The following is a 19,830-nucleotide window of genomic DNA, read 5'->3' as shown; positions in this document are numbered from 1 at the left end:
CGGGGGGGGAGGGGAAGAAGTAAATAATGTGTGTTAGTTCTTTTAAAAGCTCTTCTTAAAAGTTAATATTCCACAATTTAAAGAGTTCAAATACTTTAAAACTATCCATTCATAACAAAAGATGTGAATTAAAAAAAAAAAACTTTAATTTTCTAATTTATTAGATAAAAATTAAGTTTCTATTTTTTTCTTAATTCTATTAAAAAAAGAAAAAAAAAACCGCCATTATAACTTTTAAACCCCTAGCGCCAAATAAAAATATTTGTGTGACGAATATTAAAGGTAACTTATTTAGATCCTAATTAAGTAATAATTTCTATTTATTATAATAAGGCTATTATAAATATTCTCTTTAGTAATTTAAAGTATAATTTCACAATTAGTTATATCTTATAACTATTATATATAAGTAGATGATCTATAGATAATAGGAAATTGGGAAATTCTTAATAAATCCTAATAATCTCCTAAATACAACAAAATATCATCGATACACTTATAAAGATACAATTTATTACTATTTACTATGTATCTATAGGTATATAGTATATTAATAAATACCCCTTTGAAGTATGTAATAAAAGTATGACTATGTTCTAAAAATAAAATATTTGATATTAATATTTAAAGTAATTTATTTCTCTGAAGTAGTAATCTCTATTTGTGATTTCTGAAAAGCACTCTCTTGTGTATTTGTTAAGAAAGGTAATCTAACTCTAATAATATTGATTTCTTCCAAAATATTTATAATTGATGGAATTTGTTGCTTAAATTCAAAGACAAATTCACATAACCATAAAATAAATGGTGCCAACTTAGAAATTGATCTAGATACTATATTACTTAATTCTGTATTTGCATCTTCCTTACTATTTAGTGAAAGTACAGAATTCATAGTAAATGATATTATTTTAATAGATATCTTGATAAGGGATATTTGATTGTTATAATAATCATTATAATGAGCTAGATCAGATTCTGGACTTTTATTAGATTGTTGAATTTGTGTTGCATGATATATAGATAAAGAAATAACTCTATAAATTATATTTGAGAACATTTCTGGTGCTTCTGAAAATATATTGCAATTAGAAGAATCTGAATTTAATGAATTTTCATTAGTACTCCAATTATCAAAATTATTTAAGAAAGGGGGAAAATTGGTATTATTAATATTGCAAGTTTTTATACTAAATAATATATTAATAGTTGTTTTAATATTCCAATATTTACAAACATTATACAATAATAATAAACAAATTTTTTGTATTTGTAATATACTGAGATGTACATCATAAGATGAGTAACTTTTTGAATGTGAGATAAATAACCTAGCAAATTCAGGTGATAATAAATCCATCATACTATCAAATATACAGTCTTTACAATTATTATCAAATATTCTAGAAATTGGAATATAATTTCTATCATATGAGCATAGAGGAATAAGGCGTTGATATAATTTCAAAGTTTTGATTCTTAATAATTGTATATCTACATTATATAGAATAATATTTTTATTTGAGGTTATTATATCATTAATAAAAGAAGTAGATAGTATGAGTTTTAGAACAGGGATATATATTTGCAGAACATATCTTATACATGATTGGAATAATTTGGTTGATAAGAAGTTTATTGAGATCATATAATTTAAATTATCCAATGAATATAATATATAATAAAAAAAATCTAAACCAAATTCTAAAAGTATATAGGCATCTTTACTAGAATAATAAAATAATTTAGATGAAGAATTTGATGAGATATTATCCTTTTCATTATTAGATGAGGAATTTTTTATTCTATTTTCTATAGGATCATCTTCTGAATATTGTAAATATATATATTTTAATAAATCTAATATTTTCTCTATTTTATAATCCCCATCACTTACACCATACAATATATCTCCCCATACTTTACATATAGATACTACTGGACTTGTATCAATATTTTCACTTGATAAAGGAATGAATATAAGATATACACTGAAAGGTAGAGTATTTAATAGTTTCATAATGATATCAAACATTAATTTAGCATGCTTAATACATCTCCCACAATTTCTAGGTTTTAAATATACATTTAGATTAAGCCATTCATCATTTAATTTATTATCAGAGAAGAAACTACCTTGAAAATTATGATTAGCTATATTAGTTTTACAAATACTGTTAAGAAAATCCTCTATTGTATTATTATATAAAGATTCAGAGGTATATCCACATATTTTATCAAGAATTTGCTGACATTCCAAAATATCTGATAGTAATTCTTCTTCTTTACATGGCATTAAATACTTTTTTCTCAATAAGATGTTTCCACCCATCCGATACCTTAAGTACAGCTATTTAGCGGTAGCAAGTTTTAATTTATTCTTAACAATTGGTAATACCTATACTTTTATTAAATAGATTGCTAGGGGTAAAAGTTTATTTTTGCCGAATGTACTTACTACAGGATATACTAAAAAGTCTAAAATTAGAATTAAAACCTAAGATATATACTGATCTTCAAAATAATAGTGACTCTGTGGAGAATCATGAAAATAGGCTTTTGGAAATTTTATTCAGTTTCAATTTATCAGATACAATTAAAGTTGGAAGTTTACCTACTAATATAATATCATGGCATAACACTTTTTTAGAAGGAGTACACCTGGTCCAAATAATTGAAGCAGTTGACATTAGTTGCAGGAGCAAAGATCGTTTTCATTATTTACTAAAAAGTCCAGTAACCACAAATACTTCAGAAAATGATGATGATCCACAAGAAGAAACCAAACATTATATAAATAAAAATAACAGAATGCTTAAGCTACTATTAAGTGATGGAATAACTAAATGTGTAGCTATAGAGTATAGACAGATTCCTGAATTATCTAATTTTATAAAAGAATATTCAGAATGTAAATATAAAAAAAAAAATTCATCTTTAGATAAAAAACCAGTATTGGCACTTTTATATGGAAAACCAATAGTTAGAAGAGGTATTTTATTACTCGTACCAGATACAATACAATTGATATCACTAAATCTAGGAGACAAACAACCAAGTATAACAAAAGTTGAAACTCAGAAAAAACAATCTAAAAACGCTTCTAAAGAACTTTCTTTAGATATTAGATCTTATACAAAATTTCCAATAATTAAAAGAAATGAAATAAATAATAGTGAACATTGTAATGAAGAGATTATTACGTTAAAAGAAGACTTTGAAAATATCCAAAGTCTAAATATATGTATATCTTCACCATCATCTATATCTTCTGTAGTTGAACTAACTGAAGATAATTTTTTAGAAGTAAGTCAGGATAAGAAGAATCCTGATAGAATAAGTAAAATAACTACTGCAGTAAAACCTTGTGACTCAAATAACTCTCCAAATAATTCTCCATTACGTCTTTGGATAGATGCTGCTGTATTACAGGCTACATTATTAGAAGATATGGATGAGGTACAAATGGAAATTGGAATTCATGATCCCTTCCCTTTACCATATCCTTGGTGCTTAATATCTCCCTTTAAGGTAAATGTAAGGAAGCATGTAATTGAACAGATTCTATTTACTGAAAATGAAAGATTAGATATTGAAACTGAAGATTTATTAACACATGTGAGATTTATACAAGGATATATGTGCTTGCAGTATAACATAGATAATTGTAATAAAAAAAGTATAGATTTACTAGAAACTTGCCTTATAAGATTAGTTGGTTTTAGTCCATATTCTGGGAAATCACCACTTATTAAACAGATATTAAATCTTGCAACAATGAATTCAGATAGATCAAATTGATTTTATATCTTTACTGAAAATCTTAATTATATTGAAAAAAAGTCGACTTCTTTTTCTTAATGCTATTCTATAGGTATATTAATGAATATCCTAATTAATCCAGTTCTACTAGCTGCTATAAAGACTGAAACATCATCTTCAGACAATTTTGAATTTGGAACAGGATCTAGAGGAGTTTCTGAGCCTATTCTTATATTATCATCTTCACATCCATAAAGCTGGATATTTTTAAGTAATTCCGAGAATTCTTCAGAGTTCGTTATGCCATTAATAGTTTTTTTAACTAATTGCTTAGGTGCTAAAATAGAAGCAGTTAAATATCCATCAAAAGCTTTGAAAGAATCAACACAATTATGTGTAGGACCTCTTTTGTGATATGTTGTTGCATTTTTAATAGTAGAATTTAAACTTGAAGTAGGTCCAATTCCATTATTAGGTCTAAATATGCTTAAATTATTTTTTATATTATTATTTCTATCTAAGCTATACCAAGATGAATCTTTTCCAGAAAAATTAAATACATTCCAGGTACAAATATATCCATTCTCAGATCCACACACAATCATATCTTCATTTATAGACATCTCTGCTGATATTAGAGTTTCTTTATTAACATGTCCTTTGTATTTAGCAAATGTTGAGACATCATTTAAATTGAAAAGGCGAATTCTACTATCATTTGTTGTAACTAAAACACCCTTATTATCTTTTTTCCAACAGAGTCCACTAACTTTTCTACCTTTTGAAGATTTACCACGCCTATTTCTACAATCTATATCACAACGATATTTTAAAGTTCTTGTATCATAAAATGCAACACCTCCATTCCGAAAACCACATGCAAGGTAATTCCCATTAGGTGATAAAGACAAAATTGTAACCAAATCTTGAACTCTAATAATTTCTACTGCTCTAACTTCAACAAGATTAATAGAATTATCTTCAGATAATATTCCAACTAATTTCTTTGAGTTATTCTCATTACTTTTTACTTTTGAATAAATACGCCAAATTTGGACTGATGCATCTAAACAACCAATAAATAATATATCACGTTGTGAAGGGTGGAAAGCAGCTGAAGTAGGCCAATCTGAGCACTGTATTATTGCATAAGGACCAGTTTGTGGTGCTTTCCAAAGCTTTACTGTTCTATCCATGCTTGTTGTTAAATATCTATGCGATGAATGTAGATTTTCCCATTGAATTGATATAATTGCATTAGAATGAGCTCTTATAGAATAATCTGCTTCGTTAGCAAATAAAAATTCATCTACAATATTTGGAATTTTGTCTTTCATTTCTAAATTGTTTACATCAGAATTATCATGAAGGTTATATATTTTAGAGTTGTTAATTCTATTACTTCCTGCTTCTTGAATACTTTTACACTTTTCTATTGACTTATTTTCTGATTTCTCATCCATATTTTTCTCAAATATATCTAATTCAAACTCTAAACATTTCCAAAGTCTAATAAACCCATCTTGGCTCCCAACAGCCATCCATTCTCCATCAACACTCACAGATATTTTCCAAATTGGGCATATATAAGGTAAGGAGATTTCTCGTATCAACCAAACATTACCTAAAATTCCATTCATTTTCTTCTTAATTTTTCCACTTATTTGAGATCTTGTTGAAACTAAAATAGGCATTTTTCTTTCTTTCATTCCCTTACGTAATGCTAACTGTTGAATTTTCTTAGGTTCATGACATCCAGAAATATTTGAACTATTATATATGTTTCTTTCACCAATATTAGGCTTATCATTATCATTTAGTTCAGTAGGTATCAATTTTAATTCTGAACAATTTGAGTCTCCTAGTTTATGAAGAAAACGATTCTTATTCCTATTATATTGAAACCTTTTTTTATATAAATCTGACAAATTTGATATTATATCAGATTTTGCAAGAAAGGATACCTGAAATTTTATTTTATTAGCCCTATTTGATATCCAATTTTTTGTATCTTCTAGTGTATAAGATGAGGAACTAAAGGAACTTAAGGAATTTTCCTCAAAGAAATTTGGTATATTAAATGTTCTATCTCGAAAAATTTTAGAGTAATTTCCTGTATGTTTAGGGCTATTTGAAGTAGAATCTTGCTTAAAAGAGATACATTTAGATGATAGTTCTAAACCCTTTATATCCCTCAAATTATCTAAATCTAGCAAGGTATTCACATAAACCCAGCGTTTATCTCTTGATGATACCATTTTAGAATGTTCACTATCTTCTATCTCTGGCCATTCTAAGTTATCTTCAGTAAAAAGTGAGAATTGTTCATAATTCCCTGATTCTTCTAAAGATAATGAATCATCATCTCTATCAAACCCATTATTAATATTTAATATCTCATCATCAGTATTTGTATCACTATCATATTCAGGAAAATTTAAAGATACTTTTGTGTTCATATTATTTTGAATTTTACTAGTAAAATTATCTGTTAAATAAATATTGTCGATATAAGGATTCTGAAAACTTTCATCTACACAAGATCCATTATTTGTTTGATCACTAATTTCAGCTTGTGAAGTACTTAGTAATTCATCACTTTTATCCTGTTTTGTAATACCTATTTCTAAATTATCTGAATTGTAGTAATGTTCAACGTGATCTAAAGTAGGAAGACTAGCAAAATACTCACTTGATGACATTTTATTACTATCTAGTTGTATTTTATTAATATTATTTGTACCTTTATTAAATGTTCCTGTCTCTAATTCAGTTGATAAACTACCACTCCCATCCCCCTTATTAAGAGAATACTTTTTAAAAACCTTATTCAGTTTATCATTAACATCCTGAACTGCCAACCCAATATCTAATGTTAATTTTTCATAATTTAACTTATCCTCAGTTTTCAATGGATTATTTGAGTCAGTATTATTAGATATCTCCTTTTTTGGTAGATCTCTACAAAGAAGTGAGTATGAGTTTTCAAAAATATCGCTTACTGGATTCTTACTCTCTTTAGAATCCATCTCAGTAAACAAATTGATATCATTTAATGGGAATATTTCAGAAATATGAATTTTACTGTCTATATCCTCTTCACTAATACATTCTTGACAGTCAAAAAAAGGTCCGTCCATTAGGTTATACCCTTATTCTCATTCAAAATAATGAACAATCACAAATACTATATGGCATTTGAGCCTATTTAATATCAATTGACATAAATAACAAATAGCTGAAAATTTTATGTAGTGCCGAATATACTTTTCTGGATATACTATATCGTAAATACTTTAAAATGTATTGGTACCTAAGGTACCTTATGAAGGCGCCATATATGGCGCCTTTAGATATATTACTTATTTTACATGTAATTAGAATTTTTTTTAAATACCATGTATTTATATATTTAAAAAGGATTCATGATGAAAATAGGATTAACTAGGTTTTTTAAGTTTATAAGTATAATAGCTTCAATAAAGCTAAGTTTTAAACATATTTTTGCTCAAAGTGCAGCTAATTATAGACATGACTTTGGATCATCCACTAGTCAAGGTGAATTTTATGGTCCTACGAAAAATAAGGATAATTATAAACCTTTACCATGGCCTGATAAATTTCCAAGGTTAGATTTGAATATTACAGATATTTTAGAACTTCATAAAATGACTAATAAACCACCAGAAATGGAACCTATATTAACCTCTGGATCAGGGTCTGGAAAGGCTCCTAGAGTTATGCAAAATCTCCGGCCAATTGAAATTAGATGTCCAAAAGGGTGGTATCCATGGGGACCACTTTGTATAGCTGAGATATCTTTAGGTCCACGTACTGAATGTTTTGGAGATTACAGTAGAATACTTAGTACATTACCTGGTGGAGAATCAAAGCAATCTTCATCATATCCAGGTATGAATTAAATATATGGGAACAATTGATATATTAGATTAAAATTTATAAATACTTACAGGGTTATGCCAGACTTATAAAACAATTGGTCCTTCTATGTCGTGTCCAACTGGTATGAAACTCCGATTAAGATATGAAACCGAAACTAATAGTAACACTGGAGAAACTACGCCATCAGTTCTATCATGGGCTTGTGAAGGGTATAGTGTAATTCCTTATGAGGTAAGAAATTCTCATCTATAATTAAGTATTGTTAGATAATAAAAAAAAAATCATATTTGTCTAATTGTACTTTTTTTCTTCAGTCATATAATAGAGGTTTTTGCCCCTCTGGATATAATCCCTCATTTGAAGGATGTAAAGCTTTTCAAATTATTCCTCCAACTACTAGCTGTCCTTCAGATACTGAAGTGACAATTAATGAAGATTTATTTGCTTTTCATGGAAAAATTGAGCTTGAATGTAATATAGTAACTTTTACCAAAGGAAATATTTGGTGTCCGAAAGGTTTCAATTTAATTTCGCCACCTGAAGTACTGGATAAATACGAATTTGGAGAAATAATTCCTAAAGAGTTAGCTAGGGAATTATTGTTTGGTAAAAATCCAGATAATAAAGGCAATCAAGATGTTGAATTTTCATTCTTAAATGAATATTCAGGAACAAAAGGTAATTCAGCAAATAATACAAGTTCATCCGATTCTGATTTCAAAGATGTAATTCTTGATAGTGGAGAATCTTCAGGTGATAAACAATTTCATATAGAGACGTTTGATGAGGGAACTAAATTTACAAACAAAGTGATTCAATCATGTATTGGAATTTACAATACCACAGATTTACTTAGTAATTCTTCTAATAATATTAGTGAAAAGGAATTTATTGAAAATACTTCATTATCACTTGGTAATAACTCATCTATGAAAATTCCTAATAGTAATGTAACTTATAATACAACAAATTTCACAGATTCAGAAGTCAATAGATCTAAATCCTGGATATTTAATGCATCTAGTGAAGTCCCCAGAAATCATTCTCCAATAAATATACGTCATTTACAAAGTGTTGGAGAATATTTCGGTCTTCAACAAGAATTTCAGAATGGTGGTGGAGGTGTTGGATCAATTGGTGCACCCTCTGGTATAGTTTCAGAAATTATAGAAGAAGCTGAAATGTCACATGATGAATATGTAACTGAATCAATAAATCAAAATCAAATACCTTTATTTAGAGCAATTAATAGAGCTCAAAGTAGTGAGAATTTCTTAAGAGACCCTGTTTGTTCAGTTATAGTGGCTGTACATGCTAAAAATTGCACACCATTAGAATGTAAAAATAGTTATATCAAGCATTTAAATAATATATTAAGAAATTGGGCTGCCATAGTTTTACAGTCTGATCCAGATTTAGGGTCTAATCTAATTCCTAATGGTAAGGATATTCCTTTTACTTCTGCTGGATAGCTATCCATTATGATTTGAAATCTAAATAAATCTTATTTGCATATATATCTAAACACTTCTGAGATCCTTCTATGATTAATCAAAAATATATCATAGTTTTTACATATCCAAATCCCAATATCCAGGAGGAGATTTCGTAGGTGCATAGAGATATCTATGTTTGCCTGATGAAGCCAACATAGATTCTTTCATATTATGAGAGCAAGCAATTGGAGAGAATGATTTATATAACTTATTTGTATCAGCCTTATTCTTTGTATCTGAATCAAATGCATTGTAGAATTTTGTACATTCCACACACTCATATGCCGGAAGATTACATCGATTTTCTACTCTACCAATTTCTCTGTATTTTATTGTTTTTGGTTCACATTTTGGTTTTAATTCATTATTATATTGAGCTGTTGGTGAAGACGGTTCTTCTGGACTTTTTAATTGAATTCTCCGAACTTTGCATGTCTGTGAATTAGTTCTATTTGGAGATTTAAAATATTCTCCATAATTATATGATGTATCTATAAATCCCTCAGGAGTTTTATTACTTGCAGCTGAGTGACATCTATTTTGAGATAATGATGTAGAATTGCTTATATTGGTAGAGTTCATAGATATTCCAGATCTTTGCATAGAAACCTTCATTTCTTCTCCATCTACATTATATTCATGTACCTGAATTCTTAAAGTTCTATTCTCCAGTCTTAACCTACTAATCTCGTTTAAAAGTGCATCTTTCTCACTATTCCATTGTGCTTGTGCAGCCTCCAATAAATCTAACGAATTCCTCAGATAGTAAGCTACCTTCTCTAAAGGAAAAGTATTTAAAATATCTTCTGTATTCACTTGATTCTTCATTTTGATCTTCAAGGCATTTATAATTTGGGCGATACAACAAAGGAGTAAAACAAGAATGTGCACCAGTATAATAAAAAATACAAAACGTTACATACGCGCCACAGTTGGTGAATATGCAGCAGAGTCTGAATATTGTACTTCTTAATAGAATCTCTCTCTTTATAAATAGTTATGATCACTTTAGAATATGGATAAAATAAGTAAGGAAGATTTTGAAAATTTTATATATTGTCCCTTTAAAGCTACTAAAACAATTGTTACAGATTGCAAATCTGTCTTTTCTCCATTCGAGAATATAGAGACTAAGGTACCATTTGTAGATTTATCTAAAATTCCTAAAGATATTGTGAGACTATTTTCTCAAAATAAAAATCCAAGGGAAATTCAAGTTGAAGAATCTGGAGATTTTGAAAGCTTATCAGAAGGCTTAAGTGAAGCTTCTGAGATTGAAGAAAATCTTTTGACATTTTCATCCGATATATACGAGGAAAATAAGGAATATTTTGTTAAAGAAAAGTTAAGAGCAAATCAAAAGATTTTGGAGATCAAATTTTATCCTCCTACTCACTTTATATGTTTACCATTTGATTCTAAAGCTGGCAATTTTCATGAATTATTTAGGAAATTTAAAGATAGAATCTTAAAGTCTGTGGAATTTGGAGAAGTTAATAGTGAATATTTTATTGGAGAATCTAGACTTCATCTGACACTTGGGCTTGTATCATGTGAAACACCCAGTAAAATTGAATCGTGCATTAAAGCTTTGAAATCTATACGTGAAAGTGAAGAATTTAACTCAATTACAAGTAAAATACGAAAATCTGATGGTATAGGCATAAAACTAAAAGGTTTGTTCAGTTTTGGTGATCCAGACAAAACAAGAGTTGTATATACAGTAATTCAAGAGCATCAGATAGAAATTTTAATTAGAAGACTATGGAATAAAATTTTGGAACAATTAAAGAGATATGATGTTAAATTGGCAGATATAAACTCATCTATAAAATCTGAAGAATTTACTAATAATTTTAAACCTCATATAACTTTGATAAATACAAAATATGGTAAATATAGAAACAGTGTTAAACATGAAGATTATAAAACTCATAGTAAAACTATCAATGTCACTAACCTTTTGAATATGTACACTCATACAAGTTTTGGAATAGGTTATACCACATGTATTCAGCTAAATGAGTTAAGATCTTATTTAAATTTACAGAATAAAGGTGTAGATAAAAATATATATAACAGTGACAGACCGTATACTTGTATTTACTCTCTAAAATTTATCCAATAAATAATAATTAACATTAAAATTTGAAGATCTAGATATTAATTTCAATAAACTATATACAGCTGTCATAAAATAGTAACTTTCAAGAAATATTCTCGATTTACCAAACAACTTTAAAATATTTAATATATGAGAAAGTCTTATATTCCTATAATGTAAATTTAAGAAATATAACAGTATAATAGTTAATAAAATTGTGAATTACTGTCTTATTTACCACGTAGTAGCCTGTTCAAATACTAAATTTAATAATATATGAAGTATTTATTATCTCAAAGTAATAAAGCTTATAATTAGTATTTTATGAAAACTATAATGTTTAAATATTGTATGTCTACTATTTAAAGCTAGATCATTAAATATAGAAATTTTATTAAAACTTTTAATTTTACTGCTATTTTTTGCTGTATAGAACTCATCAATTTACGAAAAACAAATTGATATAATCAGATTAAGTTATTGTATGAAGTTATCATACAGATTTTATATAATTTAGAAAGTCAAGATACTTCAGATTTATTTTTTGTGAATTTATCAATTATCTTTTAAAGACTGACATTTTATACAAATTCAAAAAAAAAAATAGAAAACCCAATAGAAAGTGTTATTGAAGATTTCTTTAACTTTTTATCCCTTTGGATATAATATTTTTATTGGAAATAGCTCTGTTATATCATGAAATCTCCTAAAATAGTTAAAAAGATTACTTAAGTAACAAATAATGAGTTTTATATTTTATTTTCCTTTACAATTGAATTTTCAGAAGTAGAACCTAAGTTATTAACCAGTATTTTTCTAAAAAAGAACTATGTATCATTACTAAAAATATTGTATTAAAATTTACAGAAAATATATCCAGATTTATATTTGTCAATATAATTTTACAATATTTATAATGTATTGCCAATAATAGCCAATATTTATTAGTAAATCTTAATCTTAATAGCCTCTAAAATATCATATATTAAGAAATTAAATGAAATAATAAAATCTAAGATATACATAATATTCACTTTTTCTTTATCCTCTTCTTAAGAATTTTTCTTTTAGGTTGTTTCCTACTGTTAGAATAAGTTTCATCACTATCAAAAAGATCATCTGAATCTATATTAGGTGACAACTCAGAAGAATATTCAAAGTCACTTGGATCTTCTTTCAAATTACTAATTTCCTCCTTTGAAGATTCCTGTACTTCCTTAGGAGTATCTTTAGCTTTTTTTTCAGAACTTTGTTTCCGAATTCTCTTCTTATCTTTATTAGTATTATTTAAACCTTGTTTTTTAGGTGTAATAATTGCTTTATTACTTGTAACTTGTCTCCCAAGTGGCTCTTGGGAGCCAATTATAGTAACAGGAACTGAACCACGAGGAGTAGAAGGTTTAACTATATTCTTTTCAGTAATATTAGCTGGAATCTCCTCATATGTAGCATTTAAATGTTCAGGAGAATTATTTTTTTGTTGTACAATATATTTATCGCGTTTATTAGGTTCTAAGTCATGTTGCAAGGCTTCTCTTAATTCTTCAAATTTCTTAAATAAAAAACCTACTGGTCCTGTATCAGAATAACTTAATTGACTATTTAAATGCTCCTTCAAATTATCAACTTCTTTTGATTTTGATAAATTAGGATCTAACTGATGATATTTTACGAGATTAAAAATACAGTTTCCTTGAATAATTACAGGTTCAGTTCTTTTATCATCAAAAATAAACATAGCTGTATTTACTAAATCCCTAGAATCAGTTGTTAAAGTATCAGATACAGTTAAAAAATTCCCTTTATAATTCTTGAAACTAAAATGTTGAAATAATCTTATATTCAAAAGTTTTATACTTCTAATATTAGAAGTTGATAAAATTATAGATGCACTAGATTCTTCCCAAATAATACTTGTAGTCTCATCTGTTTCATTTATTATATCTCTTAATGCTTTTCTTATTCTATCTATATCATTATTTGATGATGCTATACAAGGAAATCTTAAAATTAAATCCTTATTATTATCATCTATAGAATTATCTATACTCTTAACAATCATATTAATAGATTCCATAGATGGCATTAACTTTGGTGAAAATAATGATGCAAGCCCTTCAGCAAAAATTCGGAGGCCAGAAGGGTCTGGTACAACAGTTAAGACATGTCCATAACATTGAAGTAATCCAGATGAAGTAGTAGCCCAAAAATTTAATGCATGTGATTCTGAATGAAATTCTAACTGAGCCATATTAACTGGTTTATTAATAATACAACCTTCAGGTTGATGTAGAACATTTACAGCAAAATTTTGAGATTCTGTTGTAAATACAGATACAAGTCTCTTAATTCCCAAATCAGGAAGGCTTGTTGTAAGTGAAGAATCTAAATATTCTGAATTACAGGGTGAAGAAGATACAGTAGAATCACTTGTAGGATGAGGAGGTTGTATAGATAAATCACTCACATAATTCTCATATATTTTTGAACTCATAGAAGTTATTATATCTCCAATATCATGAGCAGATAAACAAGAAGGTATACCTAATAAAAGTAGAGTAGTACACCCCGAATACCATGGATTATCTCTAGGATGTATAGGATGAGAAAAACGATAGTCCTTCATCAAATATGATGGAGAAGGTGTTAAATGAACACCAAAATCAAAAAATGTTGGAAATTCTGTATTTAAAGTATTATAACGAATTATTCTAGGTATAAATGGAGGACTAATAGATGAATAAGTTGAAAAACCCCTTAGATTTTTATTCTCTATATCATCTATTCCAAAAGCCTTTAATAACTCCATTACATCATTTTTAATATCATCAGGTACATCTATTGATAAATTATCTCTTTGTTTATGACCCCTTATAGGAATTATAACATCGAAGAAATCATCACATGGTATTGGTGATAAGATATCAGTATCCAAACGATCAGTCTTTGGAAGATATCTAACTACTTCCATTTCATTAATTATATGCTTCTTGCTAGAAATATAGCCCATAATAAGTACTAAATATTAATTCAATTCTTATATAATATAGTGTAAGTAATTATCTAGATATATTAAGAGGAAAAAGCAGTCTCTATATAGTATCCGTATTAGATTGCAGACATCCATTAAATCGAAAGCTAATAATCAAGGTCAAATCTCTATTTCTGATATATTTCCTTCAATTATTGATGTCAAGTGACATATACAAAGTCCAATTTCAATTTTTTTCCCTAAAATCCTTCTAATTGAAGATAACTATTATAAATTACAAAACGGTCCTAATACTTACCCGCTAAAAAGAGTGCATCAGATCTTGGGACAATTGTTATTCTAAATTTTGTCGCTCAAAGCTTTTTTTTATTTTTACTTTAATTACCATATTTCTAGATGAACATATGGAAAGTATATTACTTACTTTTTCAGAACGATTAGTTAGTGTACTTACAACAGATGGAAAAGTCTATATTGGTAGCCTTAAGGGTTATGACCAATTGACAAATATTATTTTGGCAAAATGTAGAGAAAAGGTTTATGAAGCTAACAGTAAAGTAATTAAATATATAGAATTAGGATTATTTTTAATTCGAGGAGATTCCATTGCACTTATTGGAGAAATTGAAAGTGAAGATCCGGTCAAATCAGCCATAAATGAGGAAGAGAAAAACAAAAAGATCAAATATGACTATATGTAACATTTTAATCAATACATTCAATTGTTCTAATTATATATAATCTATTAATTGCACTATTTTAATTCTATTATAATTCTATTTTTAATAGTTCAAAACTTTAATTTGAATTATAATACTGTGAATCCATTCTAAATACTTTATATTATGTAAAGGATTATATTAATATCTAACTGATTACAAAAAAAATTCTATTTTAGCTACGATATATCCTTGTTGATATCAATCTGGAATTAATATTAATTATTTAGGTATATATTCCTAAATTTCTGGTAATTTTAGAATTCTCCTTTAGAATTTTCAACTTTTTTTTATAAAATAATGCATTGGACATTTTATTTATATTAATCTTTGGGTAATTTATTTTTGAATATCATGGTCTTCAATAATTAACTTTGTCTCTATAAAAATAATAAGTTCGTTTATTCTTTTTTTTTTTTAAGAAAATTTGGTACTGGTGTGAAAAGTTGCATGTAATTATTTAATAAATTACTAATTTTTAGAGAATTATATAATAAAATTATTTAGTAGAGATATTATAAAGAACTTCAATAACTCCCAAAGCTAATTATGATTACTATGGATATTTAATTAGTACTATACGGTAATGATATTAAATATCACTTAATATTGATATGCATTGTGTAATCGAGATCTAGACGCAATATTCGGTACAACAGCCCATGCACTCCTCAGAAGTGCAGCAATAAAATCAAGAAATTTTATTACAAGAAAGTTAAAAAAAAAATGCGCTTTATAACAGAAAATAATTTTGGGAGACTATTCCATATCCAAACAACAGGTGGATTTGGTGTCCCAAAAAAGGCTGGAGAAAGAGTTAAAGTACGTTTTGAATTATTGAGAAATACCGATACTAAAAATATTTTAAATAACAATTCTAGTAAAATTAAATTGTCAAATGATTGTAAATGTCAAATATGGTTGATGGATGCAGCAGGAGAATTTTTAGATTGTGTGGATTCCGAAAGTGTATCAGCTTTAGATGGTAATGTGTTTATCACTGAAAATAAGAATAATTCAATGCCAATTGCTAATATTGATCTAAACATTGTTCAATCATCTGGCTGTGGGATTATAGTAATAAATTTAGTAACGACATCTAATATATTCTCATTACTAGAACAATTAAATATAAATATTGATATTATTAATCCTAAAGAGAGACGTAGAGCTACTGATATTTCATTTGGATCATTTAAAGAAAAAGATATATGGAATATTTTAAATTATAGTCCAATAAATGAATTTGTACTAGATAAACATCTTGAAGATTGCAAAAATATTGCAATAGCAGCATTATTTGTTTATGGTAATAGATGGCATATACAAAAACTTTCAAAAACATTATCTACTGATAATAAGTATGATGTTATTCCTGAAATTAAAGAAATATGTTGTAGTATAAATAATGAAATACTTGAAAAATATTCAGCTCCTATAGGATCTTTATGCTTAAGAAGTTTACTATTAAAGAATAAAAATATAGAAGATTCTTTACAACCAATGATTATTAGACATAAAAGTAGTATAACAGATTATGATGTAATAATTAAACGTTTAGATGAAAGAAAACAAAAATTGAAGGAATTTATTAAAAAGAATGAAGGAAAATTATTAAAGGGGAGAATTTCTGTTAATAATAATGGTGAAGTTATATATATAAGCGATTCAGAAAATCAAGAGAATACTTCTAATAGTATTGAATCAACAATTGAAGATGAGTTTGAACAGAATTTAGAAACTGATATGTATACATTTGAAAGTACATGCAGTGATATACAAGTATTAAAACAAACAACAAGTGAACTACAATTACAATTAATTAGTATAATGGATATGTTTATGTCATCTTATCCTCCATCATTTACATTACAAGGATCAGGAGATCAGAATATATATACAGATATTCTTATGGAAATACAAGAAATAGATAATAAATTAACGCTTTATAAACAAGAAATGTTACTTGAAGATCCAACATCATCTGATATAAAATTAATGAAATCAAATGAGAATTTTCAGGATTTAAAGAATAAGATGGATTATCTTCAAAATACTATAGAAATATATGGTTCTAATGCTAGAGCTTTAATATTTCATAATATAGAACTTAAGGAAAGTGCAAGAACTGAAGTATTTCATAAATTGAAAGTAATTGAAGAAAGATTCGATCATTTAAATAGTAAATTTTCCGATTTTTTACTGTGTATTTCAAATGATAAAAATTTGGATTGTTTATAAATAATAGATTTAATTTATTTTATATATAGTCTAAATTTTTTTAGATATTTTTTTTTAATATTCTGAATAGATAATTATTTTCTACTTTTTTTTCAATGATTTTTATTATGTATTGATTACTATAAGTACTGGTATCAAGAGGGGTACCTCCTAGATCTCAGTGACTTAATATTAAAGATTATTGCAAATTTAAAATAATATAAAGATAGAATAAAAATAATTTCAATAATTTTATTATTATTAGATTTCTTTTTAAAATAAGAAATATTTACATGTTTCACCCCAAAAAGATCGGGTGTCAATTCTGCACCCATGAAAAACTAAATATATCACAAAAAATATTCATAAAATATTCTGAAAATATTAATAATATTAAGTTATAATAATTTGTATAAATGTTAATTTTTAGCCAATTTACACGTCCTTTAATTTTGACAACTCTTTTACCATGCATAATTATAAGTATTCTGGAGATTTATTATGTAACTCATAAGAATATAACGTGGAAAATTTTTGAAAGAATAATATTAGATAGCCCCAATTGGTGGATTTTTGGAATCCCATTATCTGGATATGCATTAATTTGGGAAATTTCATTACTAGTTACTGCTGGATTATCTTATAAGGAACAATTAGGTATGAATGAAAAAGAATTTCAAGGTTATAGTGAACTCCAGAAATATCCAAACTCTGAAAAGTACCAAGATTTATATAGAGGTGATTATGATGTAAATTCTATGACTTCTTGGATTGATAGTATAAGTATTTGGAATAGATTAACATTTTTAATGGTAAATATTGCTACATATATAAATTTCTATCTTATATTTTTAATGTACTTTCAATTCCAAACTTATTCAATTTTAACATTGGTAAATTTTTGTCTCTTTTTTATAATTTTTATACTTAATTGGTATCCTGGATTACTGTCAAATTTTATGGAAGGTCTTAAACTTACTGGGATATGTTTTATTATTTCTTTAATTCTAATTTTATGTATGTATTTCTCGAATTTAGAATCTCAAAATAGTATTACACCTTTTATTGCAGAAAATTTAAATATTCCAGTTTTAAGTAAAGAAGAAGATGAATTAAATAGACGGATTATAAAAAGGTTTATTGAATCTGGGGGAATTTTTTATGGTATGTATGGATCACCTTCCACTACTATTAATGAAATGATATGGGGAAAATCATCAATGCAACTTCTTAAAGATACTAAAAGTTATGTTGAATGTAATTTCGCAGTATTTCATAATAAAGAATGGAAGACTTGTATTGAAAATCATATAGACTCATATCCATCTTGGGTAGTTGGTGACCGTAAAATAACTGGAATTGTTAAACCCCAAATTATTGCATTTGAAATTAATTTAGATTTAGAAAAAATGAGAAGGGAGGTATTAATATACTTATCATCAGATCAATCAGTTCAGAATGATGATAGTTTACAAAAAGAAATTGCTAATTCTGTGGATGATTCAGTTATAGAAAATGATGAAGAAACTGATCTTAATAAAGATGATACAGACTATGATGATAATGTAGAAAAATCAAATTTTTATGGTGAAAAAGGAAAATATAAGAAAAAAGATAAAAAGTATAGAGAGGATAAAAAAAATGTAAATTTGATGAATATTGAGAATTTATATGACCAACCTTTACTTAGAGGAATTACAAGTATTAAGGAATCTTTAAAGAGTGAAGAACCTGAGGATATAACAACGCTTATAGAACCTCCTGATGAAATTGATGATAGACTTCAAGGAATGAAAGAGGAAGTAAGACAAGTGAGGAGTATTGAAGAAAAAAATAAAGAAGTAGAATTACTTAAGAAAGAGCTTGAGGAACAACGAGCTATTGAATTGGAATTAGAAGAAGATATTGAGAAAGATGAAAATATAGGAGATAAAGAACAAAATTTAACTAATATTCTAGAGAATAAACCCACAGATTTACTACTAAATTCGAAAGTTCAAGATAATAATTTATCAAAATTATATGATTCAACTAATATAGACGAGTTAAATTTAAAAAAAGAACATTCTGAAATAGATAAATCTAAAACTCAAAATACAGAAGTAAATTTAAAACCTGAATCTAGAAGTGATTTAGAATTATGGAAAAGTAGCCATCCTATAAAAGAAAGCAATGTTAATACCCAAGATTTCTCTAAGAAAAATAAGGAATTTCCTAGTCAATTAAATATTAAATCTGAAGAGAATAATGAAACTGATACAAGTAATAGGGATGAAATTAAAGAGAATAATATATCGGAACTAAAACAAGATGTTCAATTATCTAACACAACTACAAAACATAACTTGATATTGAACAATTCAATTGATGGAATACAACAAAGAGATGGAGATAATGTGGTATCAGGATTTGATAGAGGAAATTTAAATTAAATTATAAGGATTGAAATTATCAGTAATTTAATCATTTATTTGCTCTATAATATCAGTAAAGATATAAAAATAAATTAGCTAAGGTTCAAATAACTATTTTTAATAAATATTCTTTATATTTAAATATAATTTAAAAACAATTGGTCCTAGTAATTATTGTAGGTTTATTTTATTATCAATATTTAGAGTATGAAGAATATTT

At 26.7% G+C, this 19,830-nt stretch overlaps 10 protein-coding genes across 10 annotated transcripts; 6 read left to right on the top strand and 4 right to left on the bottom strand.

Annotated features, from left to right (window-relative positions):
* Positions 1-634: 634 nt before the first annotated feature.
* On the bottom strand, positions 635-2,296 carry cand_017250 (uncharacterized protein; the record flags this gene model as incomplete). Its single annotated transcript, XM_067211959.1, has 1 exon — positions 635-2,296. One exon carries the CDS (start codon positions 2,294-2,296, stop codon positions 635-637), a length of 1,662 nt encoding a protein of 553 aa, XP_067069411.1.
* Positions 2,297-2,448: 152 nt separating this feature from the next.
* On the top strand, positions 2,449-3,801 carry cand_017240 (uncharacterized protein; the record flags this gene model as incomplete). The annotated part of the gene is made up of 1 exon (XM_067211958.1): positions 2,449-3,801. The coding sequence occupies one exon, from the start codon at positions 2,449-2,451 to the stop codon at positions 3,799-3,801; it is 1,353 nt and encodes a 450-aa protein (XP_067069410.1).
* Positions 3,802-3,863: 62 nt separating this feature from the next.
* cand_017230 (uncharacterized protein) lies at positions 3,864-6,902 on the bottom strand (the record flags this gene model as incomplete). The annotated part of the gene is made up of 1 exon (XM_067211957.1): positions 3,864-6,902. The coding sequence occupies one exon, from the start codon at positions 6,900-6,902 to the stop codon at positions 3,864-3,866; it is 3,039 nt and encodes a 1,012-aa protein (XP_067069409.1).
* A 285-nt stretch (positions 6,903-7,187) lies between these two features.
* Positions 7,188-9,137, top strand: cand_017220 (uncharacterized protein; the record flags this gene model as incomplete). Its single annotated transcript, XM_067211956.1, has 3 exons — positions 7,188-7,674; positions 7,736-7,896; positions 7,980-9,137. 3 exons carry the CDS (start codon positions 7,188-7,190, stop codon positions 9,135-9,137), a joined length of 1,806 nt encoding a protein of 601 aa, XP_067069408.1.
* Positions 9,138-9,236: 99 nt separating this feature from the next.
* Positions 9,237-9,989, bottom strand: cand_017210 (uncharacterized protein; the record flags this gene model as incomplete). Its single annotated transcript, XM_067211955.1, has 1 exon — positions 9,237-9,989. The coding sequence occupies one exon, from the start codon at positions 9,987-9,989 to the stop codon at positions 9,237-9,239; it is 753 nt and encodes a 250-aa protein (XP_067069407.1).
* A 187-nt stretch (positions 9,990-10,176) lies between these two features.
* Positions 10,177-11,289, top strand: cand_017200 (uncharacterized protein; the record flags this gene model as incomplete). Its single annotated transcript, XM_067211954.1, has 1 exon — positions 10,177-11,289. One exon carries the CDS (start codon positions 10,177-10,179, stop codon positions 11,287-11,289), a length of 1,113 nt encoding a protein of 370 aa, XP_067069406.1.
* Positions 11,290-12,295: 1,006 nt separating this feature from the next.
* cand_017190 (uncharacterized protein) lies at positions 12,296-14,275 on the bottom strand (the record flags this gene model as incomplete). The annotated part of the gene is made up of 1 exon (XM_067211953.1): positions 12,296-14,275. One exon carries the CDS (start codon positions 14,273-14,275, stop codon positions 12,296-12,298), a length of 1,980 nt encoding a protein of 659 aa, XP_067069405.1.
* Positions 14,276-14,661: 386 nt separating this feature from the next.
* cand_017180 (LSM domain-containing protein) lies at positions 14,662-14,958 on the top strand (the record flags this gene model as incomplete). Its single annotated transcript, XM_067211952.1, has 1 exon — positions 14,662-14,958. The coding sequence occupies one exon, from the start codon at positions 14,662-14,664 to the stop codon at positions 14,956-14,958; it is 297 nt and encodes a 98-aa protein (XP_067069404.1).
* Positions 14,959-15,702: 744 nt separating this feature from the next.
* Positions 15,703-17,217, top strand: cand_017170 (uncharacterized protein; the record flags this gene model as incomplete). The annotated part of the gene is made up of 1 exon (XM_067211951.1): positions 15,703-17,217. One exon carries the CDS (start codon positions 15,703-15,705, stop codon positions 17,215-17,217), a length of 1,515 nt encoding a protein of 504 aa, XP_067069403.1.
* Positions 17,218-17,612: 395 nt separating this feature from the next.
* Positions 17,613-19,628, top strand: cand_017160 (uncharacterized protein; the record flags this gene model as incomplete). The annotated part of the gene is made up of 1 exon (XM_067211950.1): positions 17,613-19,628. One exon carries the CDS (start codon positions 17,613-17,615, stop codon positions 19,626-19,628), a length of 2,016 nt encoding a protein of 671 aa, XP_067069402.1.
* Between the last annotated feature and the right edge of the window lie 202 nt (positions 19,629-19,830).

Source organism: Cryptosporidium andersoni (genome assembly GCF_001865355.1).
Source record: "Cryptosporidium andersoni isolate 30847 chromosome Unknown contig_9, whole genome shotgun sequence".
NCBI lineage: Eukaryota > Apicomplexa > Conoidasida > Eucoccidiorida > Cryptosporidiidae > Cryptosporidium > Cryptosporidium andersoni.
This window is presented reverse-complemented; position numbering and strand designations above follow the sequence as displayed.